This window comes from Camelus ferus, chromosome 27 (genome assembly GCF_009834535.1).
Source record: "Camelus ferus isolate YT-003-E chromosome 27, BCGSAC_Cfer_1.0, whole genome shotgun sequence".
In the NCBI taxonomy this organism is placed as follows: Eukaryota; Metazoa; Chordata; class Mammalia; order Artiodactyla; family Camelidae; genus Camelus; species Camelus ferus.
The window spans coordinates 13,637,470-13,657,984 of NC_045722.1; the positions used below are offsets into that span (position 1 = coordinate 13,637,470).

Genomic DNA, 20,515 nt, shown 5'->3' on the forward strand with positions numbered 1-20,515 from the left:
AAAAGATGATAGAATACAATGAAGCTGAGAAAACTGCAAACACATGCAGATGAAGAGGATCTCTGAATTTGTTTTTCCTATTAGAGTTCAGAATAATCTCAAGATAATAAACAGTGGCGTTGTAAGATCAGAACCTGGGGGCTGAAGAAAATGCACTCCTGCTACCAAGAATGATAATGCAGTTTCTTATTTACACTTACGAAAAGTTGCTTAAGAATCCTCAAACATGTGAAGCAGTCCCCCTCTGTGAGAGAAAGCATAGAACCAAACACACAACATTCAAACCCAAGAGGAAAAAAATGGTTAAATTTTAAAGAGGAAAACTTCCTATAGCAAAGTACTGCTAATATACTCAGAGACAGTACTGGCAACATGCCATCTTTCAGGTCAAGGGAAATTTCTTGTCTTCGAATATTATCTCCTCTCTTCTCTGTTCTCTCCTTGTGGAAATAATATTTAGAACTTTTTGAAGTTGTAAACATATCTCTTTGTCTCCTATAATTCTCCCACCTTAAGAAGTTTCTCTGTAATAGGATTGGATCTGTTTCTGAGTTGCAGGCTCTTCAACTTTAGCAGACATGTTACCTTCTATATGCCTGAGTATCTTTATTTTTAACACAAAATGTAGTATCTATTTCACAGGGTTGTTGTACAGGTTAAAGGAAATGATATAATAAAATCTTTATCATAGTGCCTGGCCAAACAAACATAAAACCACCTTACCACCAAAATATTTAGTCTTGTGCTTGGTAAACACCAGGTTTGAAAAAAATAGTACATCATAGTTTTCTCTTGTGTGTATAGGTCACAGATTTTTTCTTTTTCCATCTGGCAAAATCAATTGCTTCTTACCATCATAAGGATGAGAAATAAAGTTAAATTTTACATGACCATTGTGTTGTAAAGTCAACTTATAAGATGAGTAATTAGAATAGTTGAAGTTCTCATCGGAAAATCCTTTTGATGGTTTATAACATATAGAACGTATACCTGATACTTCAATACAACTTTGTCAACAACTTTTCTTTAATCATTTTTCTTTTTGAGCCTCATTTAATTTTCCAAGCTCTTCTGTGATGGAGAAGCAAACTGATACAGTTGTCTAGTAATAAATGTTTTACTTTTTCAGTACCTGGGAACTATTTAAAGTCATTAGCCTGTTCTCGATGACCACTGAGCATCTCAGACTTGGCTGTCTCCATGCTTGAGACAGAGGAGGATGGCAGACAGCATTTTAATTCTTTTATCTTTTTTTTTTTCTTTCTCTTTTCTGACAATTTATAGTTGAATTTTAATTACATGCATATTTATTGTAACTTCTTTATTGTTTCGGTCTTTCAACATAGTTCAAGGAAAATTCAATGCCCTAATTCCTGAAGGTCATCTTAGTTCTAAGGATGGGCCACACCAGTAAGCAATCTAATCCACTATTTTGCATATAGAGGACACGTTTCAGTTTCCCATACAAAACTCACTTCTGGTTACTTTCTTTCACACAATGAGCATCCTCATTTGGTGGTCTCTGTTGGCCTGAACTATAGTTCTTACTCAGAACCCATACTATAAAACCTTTGATGAAAATGGTAGATTGTGTCTTGATAGATTGGAAAGGAACTGAATGTAGAGCTGATGTTTGGATCAATATCTCTAAAATCTCCTCTTACAGAGGAAATCTGGCTTCTCAATAAAGAAGGTGCTAAATACAATGGAATACTACTCATCCATAAAAAAGAATGAAATAATGCCATTTGCGTCAACATGGACCTAGAGGTTGTCATACTACCTGAAGTCAGACAGAGAAAGGCAAAGATCATATATCACCTATATGTGGAATCTAAAAAAAAAGTGACATAAATGAATTTATTCACAAAACAGAAACAGACTCACTGTTACAGAAAACAAACTTATGGTCACCAAGGGGGAAAGAGATGGGAGGGATAAATTAGGAGCTTGGGATTAGCAGATACAAACTTCTATATATAACATAGATAAACAACAAGGTCCTATTCTACAGCACAGGGAATTATATTCAATAGCCCGTAACCTGTAATGAAAAAGAATATGAATGATAATAATATATATATATGTAACTGAATCACCATGCTGTACACCAGAAACTAACACAACATTGTAAATCAAGTACACTTCAACAAAAAAAGAAGGCTCAAAGAGTTACCTTTGAAAGGCAGACCCAGTGCTAATAAAATAATAAAAAGTGTACTGAGAAGAAGATCTGATATTTGGAGTGGAGATGAGATTCATTGAGAGTCTTGCTTCAGGCAAAGGAAACTATTTTAGATTCAGATAGATGTGTTTTTTATTCCCCCAAGTTTTCACTGAAGAATAACATACATAGACAAAAGTGTGCTTAGCACATGTCATGATTGCAAAGCTCCCCAAAGTTTCACAAACTGAGCATATGCAGATAACCAGCACCCAGATAAAAAAAAAACAGATCACCAATTCTGTCTCTTGATCTGTACTCTCATGCTGCCTTCAACTGACTACATCAACCCAATGTGCAACAGCTCGCCTGCTCACTACAGAAGTAACAGGCAGACTTGCTTTTGAAATCTTGTTTTGTTACATTCCAACAATTAGGCTTAGGAAAATTTGCTTAACTTGCTGGTTTCCTCATCTGCCATGTGGGGGAGTTTAGTATCTATGTTGTTGCCCAGTGTAGTTCCTGGTACCTAGCTGGTACCCAATGACAATTTGGAATGAACATTTAAAAGGACAACACGAGCTGATAAACAAAACATCTTGGGAATACACTGTGATTCGGAGGAGAGAAAATCGAGACCAGGCTACTTAAGACAGTTTGTATTCAGTGAACTGCGTCTGATCATTTACATTTCTAATGAATACCAGTTTAATACACTTCTGCTTTATAATACAGTTAGGACGTAATGTTGATATTTGGAAATGAGCTGTGTCAGATAATCAAGAAGATATAACAAACATTTATCATTAAAAATGGATGTTTATTCTCACTGGGTTGAGGAGCGCTGTTCTGTTTAAACCACTCTAGCTACTCACCTTGCTTGGAGTCACTTTTTGGAATGTTCATGCTTCTTTGCATAAGCCATTAATTCCATTTGGAATGGTCAGGAAGGAAACTGTGACTCAGGAGAAACGTATTTGAAAAAGCCAAGCCAGGAGCGGAAGTTGTCCTGAAACGTGTCTCAGACAGCCGTTGTGCAATATTTAGCAACTTAGGCATGCATCAGGCTATCGTTAATATCGGAAAGGCTCAGAATTGGGGATGGCAAAGAAAAATTACTACACAGAGCACAAAAGGAGGCAAGCCTGGCTGGCAATGAATGTTCAAACTGAGACAGGAAGTAGCCCTTGTCCCCATGGTGATTTGGCCATTCACGGCAGATCCTAGATGAATGAGGTTACACTTAAGCTAAGTGCAGTGCTCATAGCTGCCCAACAGGCTGGGATTTAGTAAAAGACTGTTTCCAGCAGGTCATTGTTCAGTGAGAAATTAATATATCCAGGTCTGTGTTCAACACAATAGGTCAAACTGTAGTTTGCTGGGAGATGGGGCGTGGAATTCAAAAGATTTAAAGTTAAATAGGAGTCTATTCACACATTAACCAAGCAGTTGCTAAGTATCTAATATGTACATAGTCTAGCAAAGATGCAGGGAAAAAGAAAGTTGATAATCTTGGCCCATATATACCCAGCCAGTAAGATTTTTTTTTTCAGTTGAGAGTTGATTCCAAGCCCCTGGAGCAAGTAAAGCTGAATTTGATATTCTGGATCCCCTTGATAATTGTGGAGGGCTTGCTGTTGACCAGAATGTACAGGAGAACTGTCAGCAGACAACGTCGTGAGCTAAGGGCAGAGAGCCAACGTAGATCTAAACAGAGATGCACTCTCATTCCTCTCCGCAAATGTGTATAAAGCACATACAGGCTTCACATTCAAATTCAAAGCTTAGTTGTTCCTCAAAGTCTTCCCTGGTCTTACGGTCCAAAGTCATTTTTCCATCGTCTAAAATCATGTCTCGTTACCTATGAATATGCCTCGCATACCTTATGGAACATGTGCTAGATTGCCTCCACCTGCCACTGTATCTTGCTTACTTTACTTATCTTGCTAACATGACTGTAAATTCCTACAAATCAGGGGCCATTTATTACAACACCTCTCCCCACAGCATGTAACATAGTTCTCCACCCATAGCAGGTGATCCATATATATTTGTACATTTGTTAATCTGATGCCCTATTGCCTGGGCTTGCCTGTTCCACATTCTGACTTAGTCCTTTCCGACCATTTAGACTTGATTTTCCAGGCTACCAACCAGATCTAAGTCTCACAAATCATAATTACACACTAAGACTCAGAGATGTCACTATTTAATATATGTTCTTCAGGTCTTTGAAAAATGTTCACCCTTCATATATATTATATATTGCATCATATGCTAGATTACATATCATCACTTACAATATATAATAATGTATATAATTATATGTATTTTAAATATATACCATCATATAACATAAATATATTACATTATATAAATGTATGCATGTGTATATGCTTGTATGTATACACAGTATACTTCTAGTTATGTATGGCATTTGCACATCTTTATATGTATACATATATGCAAATATATGTATACACAAACAATATTTTCATTCACATGTACATTCATTTTACACGCATGTACATTTCACATGCATGCAATATTTTCTTCTATACTTCTTATTCTCTCTTATTCTCTCCTAAACTTTGGTTTCTTAAGAATTTTGAAAACCGTTTTTTAAAAACTAACAAAAGATACATGTGAGATGAACAAAAAGTACCTAAGGGGCCTGCAGGATTTCACTCTGGGGAAAGGATGGAAATGACCAAGCATGCGCAAGCAGCGAGGATGCTGAGGGACTCTCCAAGGCATGTGATTGACAGTGTTCTGCAAGGAATAATAACATGGTCTTCTGTGCCATCACATTAACAATGCACAGAGCTTTATTTAAAAAAAAAAAAAAAGAAAAGAAAAAGAGGAAAAGGACTTTTTTATCATTCAGCTAAGAACATCCAGATTCAGCTCTTGAGAATTAAGGGGTGGCCACTTAATGTCAGCAGGACAGGAGAATACAGCAAGAATCCTAGACCTTCTACTGCTTTGCCCTTTTGTGTGTTAACAGAAGAGTTCACTGTGGCTCTCAGACTCAGGGAAACTATGTATCTCTTTTCAAATGCATTAGTAACAGTAACAGACAATGCTGTCTAACTCTTCCGCTGCACTGGCTTCAATAAGGGAGTCCCCTTGTATCCTTCCCAAGAACGGAGAGTTCTATCCAAAGCAGCCCATCCTAGAATCATAGACAGTTACATTGTCTCTGGCTCTTTCCAGAGGGGTCTCAGGAAGCCTGTAAACCTCCCTCTACTGAGTTACCATGTCAAGGAACCTATCTGCTCTCATTCCTGGTCGCCTTGGAAACCTTTCTAGTGCCCTCTGTAGAGTCAGACTTTGTTGTTTCAGGTCCCCCAATCTATCCCTTGACCCTTTTGAAACATGCACAGCTATCTCACCTCTCTGTACCTCAGTTACTTCATGTGAAATGGAAGTAATAATAATAGTTATCTTCTGAGGTTCTTATAAGTGAATGAAATAAGTGCATATTTACACATCCCTGAGAGTGCCCTAACAAACAGTAAGAGTCATAAATAATAGTGTTTGTTGTCACCATGGATGTTCAGTGTATGGACAGAACCATACCATTTCTCACTCCCTCAAGCCACCACCCTCTCTCATCTGCAGCTTTGCATCAGCCTTCTAACTGCCTGCTTGCTTTTACCTTTGCCCTTTTGCATTCTTTCTATCTTCCACGAAGAAGCTAGATTATTCTATTTAAAAGGAAGTCACGCTCAAAATCCCCGGTGTTTTATCTGCTTTAGAATAAAAGCCAAGTTCTGGTTATGGTCACCAAGACCCCATAATGAAGCAGCTGATTGTTTAGAACCTACATCATCCAACATGCTGCTGCCTCACTGTCTTTATTTACTACTTAATTTACACTGCTGCTTGCTGCTCCCCAGTCACACTGACCTCCTAGTTCTCAGTGTTTCAGCTGTGTACTTGCCTTTTCTGTTGCCTAGAAAGTTTTTCCTGCATGTATCTACACAGTTCTCTTTCTTACTCCCTGTAAGTCTCTGCTTAAATGTTATTTTTTACCAGATAGGAGGTTCTTAAACATCTTCTTTAAGATGGGGAGTCAGGGGTGAAATGTTATGGTCTGAATGTCTGTGTCCCTCCAAAACTCATATGTTGAAATCCCAGCTCCCAAATATGATAGTATTAGGAGGTGGGGCCTTTGGGAGGTGCTGGCAACTTGAGCTTGAACTTCTCAGCCTCCGGAACAGTGAGAAATAAAATTTCTGTTGTTTATAAGCTTATTTTTATCAGCCATCATTTTTGTTTCTGATTTTAAAAGCAGTCCAAGAGTGTCTATCATTGTCAGAAATATATCTCACCACACTTACAGAAGAAAAGAGGGGGGAAATATGATCGTATCAATAAATGCAGAGGAAGCATTTGATAAATTTTAACACTCATTTATGATGAAATCTGTCAACAAACTAGAAAAAACTTTTTTAAGATTTTAAAGAAGGAACTTACTTAACCTGATAAAAGGCAGTGATGAAAGACTAACCAAATCCTACAACTTCTACTTAACAATCTATAAAGAGAACTTAACAAGTGTAGTAAGTCAAGAAACAAATTAAAAGGTATACAAGTTGGAAAATGTAAAACTATCTTATTTGGAGATAATAAAATCATGAATATAAAAGAATCCTAAGGAATGTACAAAAATTTACTAGAAGCAAATTTTTCTGAGTGTTTAAGATACAAAAGTAATATACAAAAATCAATTGCATTTTATATACAAGCAACAATAATTGTAAGTGTAATATAAGTTATACTATTGACAATGGCATCAATAAAACAAAACTTTTAAGGATAAACTTGTTATAAAGTAATCAAGAATGTATGGTATTAGTAAAAGTATAGATATATAGATCAATGGGACAGAATGGAGAGTCCAGAAATAGATCCAACTGATTCTCACAAAACGTACCTAGGTAAACAGAGAAAATGAAAGTTTTGTTGTTTTTTTTTAAGTGAATGGTGCTGGAACATCTAATATACATATGAAAAAAATTGAACCTCAACACTTACCTTTCATACAGAAATAAACTGGAAATGAAACATATGACTAAATGGAAAAGCTAAAATTATAAAACTCTAGATATAAACATAAGAGGAAAATTTTACAGCCTACATACATCAACAGTGTTAACCATAAAAGAAAAAGTTGTCAGACTTCATTTAAACTAAAACCTTTCCTCTTTGAAGGACACAACTTGAAAAACTAAAACTCAAGCCATAGAGTCAGAGAAAATACAGACAAAAGATGTATCTGACAAAGAATTATATCCAGAATAAACAGAAAAATATTTGTAAACCAAAAATGAGAACACAAACAGCCATATAAATTGGGCAGAATCTTGAAAAGACACATCACTAGAGAAGTTTTAGAGATGGCAAATAAGCATGTGGAAAGATGCTTAGGAGCATTAATCATCAGGGAAAGGCAAATTCAAACCATAATAAGACGTCACAGTATATATATTAGCATGCTAAAATTTAAAAAGCCGATTATGCCAAATGCTGGTGAGATGTGGAGCAACTTAAATTCTCACATATATTGTTGGTAGGAGTGTAAAATGATACAGTTATTAGAAAATCATTAGGCAGTTTCTGGGCTAAACATAAACGACCATAAGGACCAGTCACTGCATCCCTAGATATTTACTGAAGAGGAATGGAAATAGTTGCTCACACAAAAAACCTGTACATGTATGTTCGTAACGGCTTTATTCACAATAAACCAAAACCCGATGCAATCCAAACGTCCATCAGCAAGAGGATGGGTAACCATGACGAAGCCTATCTATGCAATGGGATACTACTTCACAACAAAAAGCAGTAAACTACTTAAACGTGTAACTGTTGGGTGGATCTCCGTGGATAAATCATGATGCTGAGTGAAAGCGGTCAGATAGAAAAACTGTATGTTTCTATTTACATAAAACGAGAAAATGCAAACTAACCTATTTTGACAGAAGGTGGATCAGCAATGGTCTGTGATCAGCCAGGAGTGGAGGCAGGGATGGACTGCTGAGGGGAAGAGAAAATATTTTGGGGTGAGGTAAGTGTTCTGTATTTTTACCATGGTATGCATCTTCAAGTGGATGCTGTTTATTGTATATAAATTATATTGTACAAATATTGACAGAAACGACATCATTAAGAAAATGGAAAGGCACGTTACTGACTGGCAAGAATATTTCATATATATACATATGTAATACATATGTATTATAGCAATGATATATCATATATCATACACAAAATTCTTGTATCCAAAATACACGAAGGACACTTTTAACTCAATAATAAAAGACAACATAATTTTTTAAAAAAAGGACAAAAGATGTCAACCAACATGTTACAAAGGAATGACCAGTAAGCATAAGAAAAGATACTCCATACCATTAGTCTTAAGGAATACATATTAAAATCACAGTAGCTAGAATTAAGGCAAAACAAACAAAAAACAAAACCACTAAACTAAACTAAACCTACCTAGTGGATGTGGGTTAACTAAAACATTCATGAATTTCTGGTGTGACTGTAACGTAGTGTGGACACTTTAGAAATGTTAAGAAGTTAAACACAGACTTACACGTAACAATTATATACAACAATCTTCATATACAACCCAATGATTTTTCATTTACATATATACCCAAGAGAAATAACAATAGATGTCCACACAAATTATATGCCCATACCTGTGCATAAATATTTATAGTAGCTATATTAATAACTAAATACAATAGAAAACAAAGCAATGGTCCCCCAATAGGAGAGTGGGTATGCACATTCTGGTATACAACAGAATACTGCTCAGAACCAAAAAGTAACCTCCTGCTTACACAGGCCACAACATAGATAAATCTCAACACTACTGCTGTTCAGAAAAAGCCAGAGACACCAAGTACACATGTATAATGTAAGATTATAAATGATATAAAGTTCAAGAACACTCAAGATTAATCTTTAGTGATGACTTACGTTGGTTATTTGGGGCATGGGGTTAGGAGAGGGGCTACTGATTGCAGAAGAGCACAGGAGAACACTTTGGAGGTAATGAACATGATCTGTGTCTTGATTACAGGCATATATACTTGTTGAAGACTATCAAACTGTACACTTAAAATGTGTGCATTTTATTGCTTGTAACTATAGTTCAGTAATGTTGAGTTTAAACATGTCAAAAAGGGGTTAATGTAGGAAAGAGCAAAGGGCACCCAGAGGACTTCAAAGGCACTGGTGATATTTTTATTACCAAGTAATATGGTGTGTGTTTGGTACAAGGGTTTGTGTTTTACTATATTTGAAGGCTTCTATATGTACATTATATCCATCCTTTGTATGGATGAAATACTTTATAATAAAAAATACATTAGCCATGGTCTGGGGGATGATAGTGTCCATGCATATAGCTGACAAATATTGATATACCAACTATATTAAAAATCCCTGCAAATCAATACGAAAAGATAAACAGCCCAATAAAATTTGGGCAAGATGTAGTGAGTAGGCAATTCAAGAGGAGAAATTATAAAGGTCAACATACATATAAAAAGAAGCTTCATTCAATAATAAAAATGGAGATACAAATTAAAACCGTAAAACATTGATTATCACAACCAGAGCATTAGTTATAAAACAGGTGAGATAATAGTAAATTCTGATAGGTAATGTGAATTTAAATTAGTGGAACCACCGTGAAAAGCAAAGCCCAAGTCCAGCTGAAAAAGAGAAACACCCTAGATCAGAGCGATGTGTTTACATGCTCCTATTAGCAGTGTTTATAATAGCAAAAAAGGAAAATCAGTGTGAATTTGCAAGCAAGAACGCGTTAGCTTATTTCTGTCAGCCTTCTGCCTTAATTCTCCACCTCTCATGGGTTCCCCCTTCTTGGGCCCACTGATCTTTCTAAGTTTAGATTTGTTGGCAAGGAGAAAACAGTTTGAAGACTGGATGATGTCCCTGCTAGCTTGAGAGGCCAAATTAGTATAACTATTTCAGATGATCAGCAGAGACCCAGGGCTAATTCTGAATCCTTCCTGATGCCTGAGTGTCAGCTTGATCCTAAATGTGTTATTGTCCAATCCTCCTGGGATCCATTCTTGGCACTCAGCTTCTGCTCTGTCCAGAATTTGGTTCAGTAACTTTTCTGAGTCACCCCTGCTCCTTTAAGGAGTGCTTCTTCCTCTGTGACCTTGCTCTGGGGACTGGACCTGGTCCTTAAACGCTCAGCCTAGAAGATGAGGATCTGCAGCTCATAGCCACCTCCCAGAAGCTGTCTGTCTGAATCCCTCATTGCTAAGTTTGGCCTGTTTCCTGTGTTCAGGACGTGCTGATGTTGACAGCCACCATTGCTATGGGTGCCACAACTGAAACTTACAACCCCCTTTTTTATTTCTGTCTGGTCAATTATTTTAACACTACTTATCCCATCCTAGGGAGACCTACCTCAGTTCTCGGATCCCCAGCCCCTTTGACGAGTCTTGCTACAAGTTTGCCTATGTCATTCCAGATGTGAAAATGTCCATCTAAGTGTCAGCCTTGTATGTAAGGCAAATAGCCAAAAGTGGTCTGCTGATAGCCTATAAATGTGGCTAATGTAGATATTCACAGACGTTCTTCCTAAATCAGAAAAGCTAATTTTTTCTTTCATAGTACTTTGTTTTTAGAAAAATTGTTTTATAAAAGGAAACTACATGATAGTCTTAGAAACAGAGAAACTAATTTTGATAGGCTGTAACATCTATTTCTAATTTTATTCTATGTTTTTAGTAAATCAGGAATATGATGATGCTTCTACATCATGATAAAAATACACACGTGAGGATCCAAACCAAACTTAGTAGAGAAGCATAAGAGGAATCTCCCCTAAATTTGAAGATTGAGATATATTTTCTCACTTAATAATCAAGGTTGATCAGAGAGTTCTAAAGCAAAAAAGAAGTAATCATAGAAAAAACAGCTTACCAATTCGTAATCTATTTGCAATAAAACAAAATCTAGTAAATTAAGTAACTATTTACACAGTAAATTCATAAAAGCAAACAACTGTCCTATCTTTGTGTAAGCAGTTAGAGAAATGTAATGATATGAAAAAAATCTCATTCATAATCACAACAACATTTAATGCTTAGGGGTGAACTTGACAAACAATGTGTGGGGAATAAGAAGGAAAATGAAAACCTCTTTTGAAAGATATAGAAGAAAATATAAACAAAGGAACAATGATAATCTCTAATTTTAAAATGTTAATGATAATCCCCATGAAAAGGAGAGAAATTCTCCTTTATTAGCTCTAAAAGGAAATATATCACAGTAACAGTTTTAAGAAAATCTCTAATAAAGAAGTGATAAAGAGAACTTACCACATATTACAACACATTATAAAATTACATGATAAAAGTAATTTTCTGGCATTGGAATGGCAGACCATTAAAATTGCATAGAAAATCCAATGCCAATCAAATAACAGATCAAAATTGGTATGCGTTAAGAATGGCATATCAAGAAAAGAATGAATTTTTGTGTCAACTGGAAATTTATTTGGAAAAAATAAGGCAAAAACTTAACCTCATAATTTATGGAAATAGAAATATGAAGATAAATTTCTTTTTTAACATATAAAAGGCACACACGTATGTGCACACATACAGAATAAATACTTGAAGAAAACAATAAAAGAAGATGGAACTTTCAATATATTCAAATGTATCACTGCATAGCAAACCGTAGTGCAAAATTTAAAAGGATCAACCAACTGTGAAAGTATAAAATGTCGCAAATGTAGTATAGGCATCTTGAAAAAAAATATTTATGCATCTCTGAGAAAAAAGATAAACATCTTGAGTGTGAAAAGCAACAGATATGTACAAAATATGAGCAAAATAAGATATTTAGAAAATGCTAAACAGATGTATGTGTGTATGTATAAATTCAATGGATGCTTATAAAATGAATAAGATATGTTTATAAATGTTAAATATGCATATATGTATTTGTATGCATGTGTTTATGAATAAATTCACTCATATTTGTAATCAAAGAGATACGCATTAAAATAAAATACAAATTTTGTCTTTCAATTTGAAAGAGCTTAAAAGGAGAATAGAAATAATATTGTTGAGATGAGTCTGACTAGACAGTCTCACATCTCACCAGTGTAAGAGAGCTTTCTAGTCAATTTCCGTTTAAAACAATTTGGCAGTTTGCATCAAAATATTAGACTAAATAATTTCATATTTAGAAACTTATCCTAGAAAAAGGCCTGAGAAAATTAGCAAAACAACTATTTATTTATAATAAAATAAATAATTTATAATAAAATAAAATAATCTAAATGCCAGTGATAAGCTATTAGTTAAATAAACTAATTGACACAGTGTTACCTAGCTACGAAAAATGATTTTGGTAAAGAATGTTTAATGATTTTGAAAATTTTTATGGTATTGCTAAATTATGAAAACAGGCTTATAAATAATGTATGCCCACTAATCCCAAATTTTATACACATACATGCACACTTACTTATTACATATATACATTCATATTTAACTGGAAGGAATTATAATAACTTAAGTAATATGCTTTATTAAAACATTAATAAATGAAAAGTAAAATAATAAATGAATAGTAATAAACTATCAGTCTTATGTGATAGAAAATATTTTGTCTTTATACTTTTACATTTAAAAATTTTCTACATTGAATACATGTAAATAATATAATAATAAAATATATTCTATAATCTTAAACTGTGCAGTTCCTTTCTTCATTCACTCAGTTATTCATTAACACATTTAGCAATTATTATTAAATAGTTGCAAATCTTTTATTAGGTACAAAAATCATAGGGTAAAATTCCCTCTTCTGTGGGGCTTGCAGCCCAGTGGGGAGCCAGGCCCAGTAATCATGCAGAAATGTCCATGATTTCACCCTGACGATACAGGGAAAGAACTGGGTGGATGCCCTTGAGAACTTGTAACAGGGATCTGAGTTAGTCTGGAGACTCAGGGGATGTTTTCCTGAGGCTGGAGGTTAGACGCTGAGGGTGGGCTAACCAAGCAAAGAGATAAAGCAAGATGGTCTTAGACAGAGAAACCATCATTTGCAACAGCCTCCTGGGGCCGGAGGGAGCCTGGCCCATTAGAAAAATTTTGAAAATTTTGCTGTTGAGGCTGAAGAATGGAGAGCAATGGATGTATTTGCAGATGGAGTCGCAAGTTATAAAGCAAGATAGACTGAGTCTGTATCTTAAGAGCAAAGGGAAGCCACTGGGGAGTTTTGTCTTATTGCTCCTGTCAAAGGTTCCTCGGGAGGGGAGGGCAGTATATACCTGGTCCTGCCTCTGGAGCCTCAGAGCTGATGAGAAATGAGTATCTGGACTCTTCCAAGAACCACTTCTTCTAGACACCTCTTATTTCCTTGCCAAAACTCCTTAACATCATGTAAAGACCCGATTTTCCCATAAACATTCTCCTCTTGCAAATCCCCACTCAGTTAACACAAAACAACTACCCAGAAGTACAGCTTCTCAGTTTTCAGCTCACTGCAGCGTTACGGCTAGCAACACGGGGTCATTTCCACCCAAATGCTCAACCAACTTGCTTGAGAGTCTCTTTTTGCTCTGGTCCAGGGTGGAAATTAAAAAAAATGATACCTCGAATTATCAACTATGGCCCATCTCCTCTCTGTTCTGATCAGTTTGTGATTATTATTATTTCCTCTTGTAGAAAAAGCACTGTATAAATACTCATAGCGCATCGCAGACACTTTCAAAGCGCGAAGAACCCTGAGAGGTAGGTGGATTTCATAATTCCTCTCTTCAGTGCGGAAACAGATTCAGAGAGATGCACAGTGAACTGCAGAGGGACAAATCTGGAAAACGTAGGTCTCTTGACGCTTGAGTGAATGCTCCTTCCAGTCCAACATACCCCTTCTCATTACATGCAAAGACCCTCTCTCATTCTCTCTGGGGAAGTGCTTTGTTCAATGCAGAGTACGAAATTGCCGGGGCTATGTCTGTGTGATTCGCTTTGCACGGTAGTTGGCACAGCATTATTCTCTTTCAGGTGTCTAAGAAACCTGGATGATTGATAGCCAACCTGTGATTTTTTTTTTCCCCCAGATCGTGGTGGGCCAACCTGACATGAGAAATCTTGGGAGGAACTAGCTCCCTGAAGAGCAGATAGGCTTTCTGACACTGAGTGACTTAGAAATGACATGAAGTCATTTGAAATTGCTACCATAGTTAAAAATGTCCTTTTAAGTAATTATGTGTAAAATAGATTTCTCACCATCCAGAAGCTTCAACTGTTGATGTTATAACAACTAACAATAGTTGATTGAGTCATAGAAGTAAGTTCAGGTCTCATAGGTACAAAATTATTAGGGAACGGATGCTGTTCACTTGTCACCATGTTCTCCATGTCATCATTTAATGCCACTGGAGTAACAAAAAAAGGAATAAAGACAATAGATAATGTACACTGAGCACTAACTAATGGTGCTGCCAAGTACACCTCTTCATCACTTTATGTAATCTTTGCAAGAAGCTTACAGCACTAATAAATATTATTATGACTGTTTCACAAGCACAAAACCATCTTAGAAATGTTTTGAAGTTCACCAAAGGTCACACAACCAGAAAGTAGCAAACTCTAATTTGGTTCAAATTCTTTGCTTAACCACTTGGCTATACTGTTTACGCCTAGATTATAATGAAAAAGAAAAAAGATGACTACTTCAGAAAGTTGGTTCTGGGTAGATTTTTATGAGACACTGTATCTATCATTATCAGGAAAAAAAAAAAAGGAAGCAGGGAAATTACTTGTAGGGCTGTGCAAAACGAAGTTTTAAGGGACTTAAAAGAATTAGAATTGCAACATATCCGAGTAGAATACAAGTAAGAAGCCGAGCTTTTGTAAATCAGAATACTTACATTAGCATGAACAGGGCATTCTTTTTCCCTACAGGGAAAGGGGAAGCAAACAGATATGCAAATGTTTGGTGATCATGGAAACAGAGAAATGCAAATGAGTTATATAATTCAAATACGTAATGGCATGTGGCCAAAAGCTTCCTGTCTCCACATCTAAAATGAAGATAGCCTGGACGGTACACTACCTGGTAAAAATACAGCGGACAAACGCCTTATTTCAAATCAGAGATCATATATTTAATAAATGTAAGTAAATAAAAATGCTTTATTTTTATAAATAAATACATTTATATTTATTTTTGTCTTTAGTTTGAAGTTTATTTTGAAGTTTTTATCTTTATTTTGAAATATCTTTATTTTTGATAGACCGTGAATCATCTAAATATGGTAAGACTCTAAGTCTTCATCTGGAACTACACCAAAAGATGTCACCACTCTGTAGGAACCACAATTTTACCTCTTCAACATATAGGCCAACTCAGCCTGTTTCAGCGATGCCAACTATTGTACCTGTGAAACTTCTTCTCTCCTCAACATGACAGAATTGATAAGTAGGGCACACACAGTGATAATTGTCTATTAATAGTAGCTTTATGACACACTGTGTTAAGAAGGATTCTGAGGTCTTATCCAAAGTGAATAGAAAAATACTATGATCGGTTTAGTGCAGTTGGCCAGAGTGCAAAGGCGGGGGTTGGGGGGGTCCTGGCATGTCTCCAGATACTGGTCATCTCTGAGATAAGATGGAAGTTTAATAACCTAAGGAATTTAAGTTAGGCAGATAAGAAGAAAGACCATATATTTTACTTTCTTAGTAACACTGGATGCTGGGATGCCAGCAATTTTTTTCTTTTTTCTTTATTTTTTTAACTTTTACCTTTTTTATGGTAAAAGGATTTTTCTTTTTTTTTTTTTTTGGCTTGAGGCTATTCAGTTAAAAAGCACAGCTCCCTCCCCAACTTCCACACACCTGGATTAGTAGGAACAGTGTAAGTGAGGCAGGATTTAGAATATATGTCATCTGGTGAACTTACGAACATGCTTTCTCCTATTATGAGTCTGTCACTTGATTGCAGGTGACCTTGGAAACAATCTGCCCGAGGAAATCTTTTCCTTGTTATTATGCTGCCTTGTATGGAAAAGCCATTCTCCGCAGGTCAGTATTCATAGGATCCCAATGGTGGGTCTCATGAGAAGAATCCAGTTCATACCAGACGGGGTCCAGAAGGGCACCCCGGATGGATGTGCTGAGATGAAGAGCACAACCTCTTTCCTTTCAAAACATCTCCAGCCAAACTCAGATGGCCCTGTGTTTCCAGCACAGGGCTCGGTTGCTGGGATTCTGGGGAATGGCAATTTTAATTTGATCTTTGGTGTCTTTTAGGAAGAGAGCAGTAAGGGGGCCTTTAGTATTCAGAGAGATGAAGAATAGGAGGGTGTTGTGGAGCATAAAGAGCAAACAGATGGGGCTGAGAGGTCCGGAGAAGCATGTTCACTTTTCAAGAACAAAATTCCATTATGGTTCCCTGGGCTGGCTTCACAGATGATGGGCGATTCCTTTTTTTTTTTTTTTTTTTGCTTCTTCTGTCTCCTCCTTCTCCTTTCTCTCATCTTTGTCTTTCTCCTCATCCTTTCTATTCCTCTTCATCTTCCCTTTTTCGTCCCCCACGGTAAGTTCCCTGACTCAGACATCCCACCAGCTTAATTGCTTGCAAAGATGCATTTCTCTTCTTAAATCATGCCAATGCTTTACCCCCACTAATCACTCATAGTTCTTTCTCCAATCTCTTATACCTGACTTTACAGGTAAGAACTCTGGTCCCAGTCCTGGACTATGTGGTGCCTCCCAGCTTCCACTGGGACGCTACCACCTTCAGAGAACCATTATTCAGAAAAATCATTGAACACTAAGTAGTTCAATGAAGAAGGTGGTAAGTCAAAAAGGACTAACAGAGACTTGGCAGAAAGAGAACCTTACTCCACCTTCTAATTGACACACTACACTAATTCTTCACTAGCTCTGAGTGACATGAGGATGCACAGAGAAATAATGACACAGCGGTTTTCCAAATCTTTAATCCTACTCTGGTTCCTAATATTTAGAAACACGTATGTTTCTAAATCATGGAACTCCTTGCTATACCTTTGAAAACACAGCATGTATGTTTTTAAAGTAGTGGATTGTTTATAATTCATTTAATACCTGATCATGTGCCCTTCTATAGGGAAGTTAGTGTCTTACTGATCTCAGGGTAGTGTTAGATCCAAAAAGCACACTTGTAAAATGAGTCAATGAACCAGTGAATGAGTACATGGATAAATAATAAGATAGATATTGCCAAATAATTAAAATATTTCTAAACTTGATATTCGGTCCTCTTAGAAGGACTGTAAATGAAATAAGGGTTCTGCACATAGTGTGTCAAGATGATCAAGTGCATGTGTGCAATTAAATGCCTTCCCTTCTCACAAGTAAATAGTTTCAAGTCCCAAACAGGTGAGTTTTGAGGCTCTGCTCAGATTTTGCCATGTCCTCTTGTCTTTCTCCTGCTTTCATGATATACACTGTCCCAGTTATTTTGAACCAGACCCAATGCTGATATGTATTCATTCAAATGGGTCATCTATTCAAGGTTTACGTGACAATTTAATATATTTTCTTTCTCTTTAAAAATTGGTCCATGCTCAAATTTTAAAACATAAATGTCATTAACTTTAATTATGTAATTCTAGTTTATATTTTCCAATCTTTATGCAGAAATGAGTAAAATTCATGTATTTCAGAAATTATGTCTCCTGAAATAGTCTTTGTCAAACTTTTTGTGCACAGGAATCACCAGCGGTTTCTGCAAAAGGTGTAAGATTCTGATTCAGTAGCTCTGGGGCAGGACCAGGGTTCTGCTGGTCACGTTGCTGGTCTAAGAGCCACACTCCGAATAGCAAGGTCCTGCATGGACCTGCCTCAAAATATGTCTTGTAAGTGTCTGTGGCTTTTCATGGGAAGAGATTATCTTGAGACGTGAGTCTTGTCTTAGCGGTAGGTTCTCCACAATTTGAAGTATGACTATTCTGCGTCACTGTTTCCCAGAGTGAGCTGTGTGAAGCAGAAGTGCTGAGAACTCTTAACAAGAATTCTTAAGAAAAGTGTTTTGTGGTCAAACAAATATGGGAAGTGCTAAGTAAACAATGTAAAAAGAGATTGAATTATTTTTGGAACCTTAGAAATGTCGATACGCTTTATGAATTTGTAGGGATGGGATGCTTTATGCAGTGTTTCCCAAGCTTAATTCGCCATTAAAGAAGTGTCCGTTATAGAAGATCATTTTGGAATATTGTCCCAGAGATCACACAGATCCAGGAGTCTGTCTTATGTCTGACCACCCAAAAATCCTCTCCCCAACTCCTACCCCCGTCCAGAGCTGGAAATTGTCCATTTTCAATTTTGCCGAGGGTTATGTTAACCAGTTTTGTACCTATGTGTGTATGTATAAGCCTGAGTACTCCTTGTCTTTCTTTTCAAACACTGCTAAGCTTATTGGTTGGCTGTCTCTGGAATAACTGAATTTGGAAATCGAATGTGTAATTTCTAATAGAAAGTGGTAACATCACCTGACTGACTGCAAATAAGGACTCACCAACACATCAGAAGAGGCTTGTTCAGTGTTTTATGGGGAGGAATGAAGCAAAGGATGATCTATCCTCCCATCCAGGCTTTTGGGACATTCCAGTATAAGGCTGGCCTCAGATCTTCCCCAGGGGTCTTGGCTCCTCTACTGCCTCTGTTGCCATCTCTGGGAACACTGAGGGGGGACCTTGGTCTCCATAGTGATGGATAATCTGCTCATCAGGAATCCTATAGGAGAGCTGCAGTGCGGACCCTCATTGGCTCCTTTTTGCTTCTGAGAGAGACAAAGGGAACTCAAGCTCTGGGTGGATTTATAAGTATTCTCACAGAGGCCACGGCAATGACAGTCTCATTCTCAAACCTGACTTGACCTGATCTGTACCCTGTGGAAACAAAGCACCTGTCTTTTCCTATGAGAGTGGTGAATTTGGTTCATTTCCATCAGATAATTCATACTTGTAAATTATATGGAATTATCTACTATTTATGGATTGAGTGGGTGGGTCATATAAGGAAAGAGAAACTCTGAAACTAAGAGTAATAACAAATTGAGTGGAATGTAAAATTTAGAAGAGAGCCCTGAACAGAAACACACACACACACACACACACACACACACACACAAACACACACAAAACATCAGCTTGAGTCCTATGTCCTGCATCTGCTTAATGAGCAAGGAGGTACTGAGTGAGACTCTGTAGAGAACAAGATAAATAGTACTCTGTATTTTTTTATTTTGTTTTACTTGTTTTCTTTTGTCTTCAGTTAGAAAGGCTAAAGAAGTAGGAAATCTCCTGTTGAATTATTTCAAAATTAAAAAAATACTATCCACTATGGATTTCCCTGAAACTTTAGAAGAGTTCTCTTGTATCTTTAGAGATGACACAATTAAAGTAGAACTAATCTTCTGAATAAGACCAATGAGCAGAGCAATAAAGATCCAATGTGGCAGCGCAAACACCTAATTAATGACCCACTGGTTAAGCTAAATCTGTTTTGGAAATAGAGACGTGGGGAGAGATCCAGATAAGAATAATGTGCATCATTATTTTGGCTTTGGAAGGAAAAGATAAGGCTGGTGGAAGGACATTAAAGCAAATGAGAACAGAGATGAATGTGCTGAAGTGAGAAAAAGAAGGAAAGAGTGAGGAGAAAGGGAAGAGAGGGGGAGCTCCCTGATAAACAGGGAAGAAAAACAGTGTTGACTCACCACTTCTCTGTCATGTAGAACTTATACTTTCATTCATTCCTGCTGAAAAGTCATGAAATAACAACAACACAAAAGGCTTTGGGTGCATATGTTGTAATAGGATCTCATAAGCACATCTCTTCAAAGCAAGAAAGAGAATATTCATACTTCAAGTCAGTCCACATGAAGAAAGGGGGAAACTCTACTGGTAAAACCAGAGGACATCCTGCTCCACGGAAGGACCCTTTTATAGGGGAAAAGTAGAGGTGGAAAGACACATTTGGGTTCATGAATGGCCTTTGAACTACTCATTTTAACTGCATTTTTATATTTATAGGTAGATTGAATTTTGTCCTTTGACATTAAAAATATCTTAATCAATGGGACAGATGTAACCAAGAATGCCTTATATTTTTATTAACAGCACATTTTCATGTGTAGAAATAAATAGGAAATATATTTTTATGTTTGATGATCAAGTACCAACACAGATTAAAATGCTGCCATATTTTCTTCAGAACTTGTTTTTTAGTTACAGATTTACATAAACCTGTAATTAAAATCCCACATCAT

General features: G+C 36.5%; 1 protein-coding gene across 2 annotated transcripts in view; it reads right to left on the minus strand.

The window, feature by feature from the left end:
• Positions 1-20,515, minus strand: part of AGBL1 (ATP/GTP binding protein like 1) — a 702,585-nt gene that overhangs the window by 36,219 nt on the left and 645,851 nt on the right. Inside the window, exons 23-24 of one of the 2 annotated variants that reach the window (XM_032469254.1) lie at positions 8,143-8,209; positions 7,054-7,106 (exon numbers count right to left, since the gene is read on the minus strand). In XM_032469254.1, coding sequence (XP_032325145.1) covers positions 8,143-8,209 — 67 coding nt within the window. In that variant the 3' untranslated portion in view covers positions 7,054-7,106. Of the gene's footprint in view, positions 1-7,053; positions 7,107-8,142; positions 8,210-20,515 lie in introns of those variants that run through there. The other variant, XR_004315706.1, reaches the window with a different exon arrangement.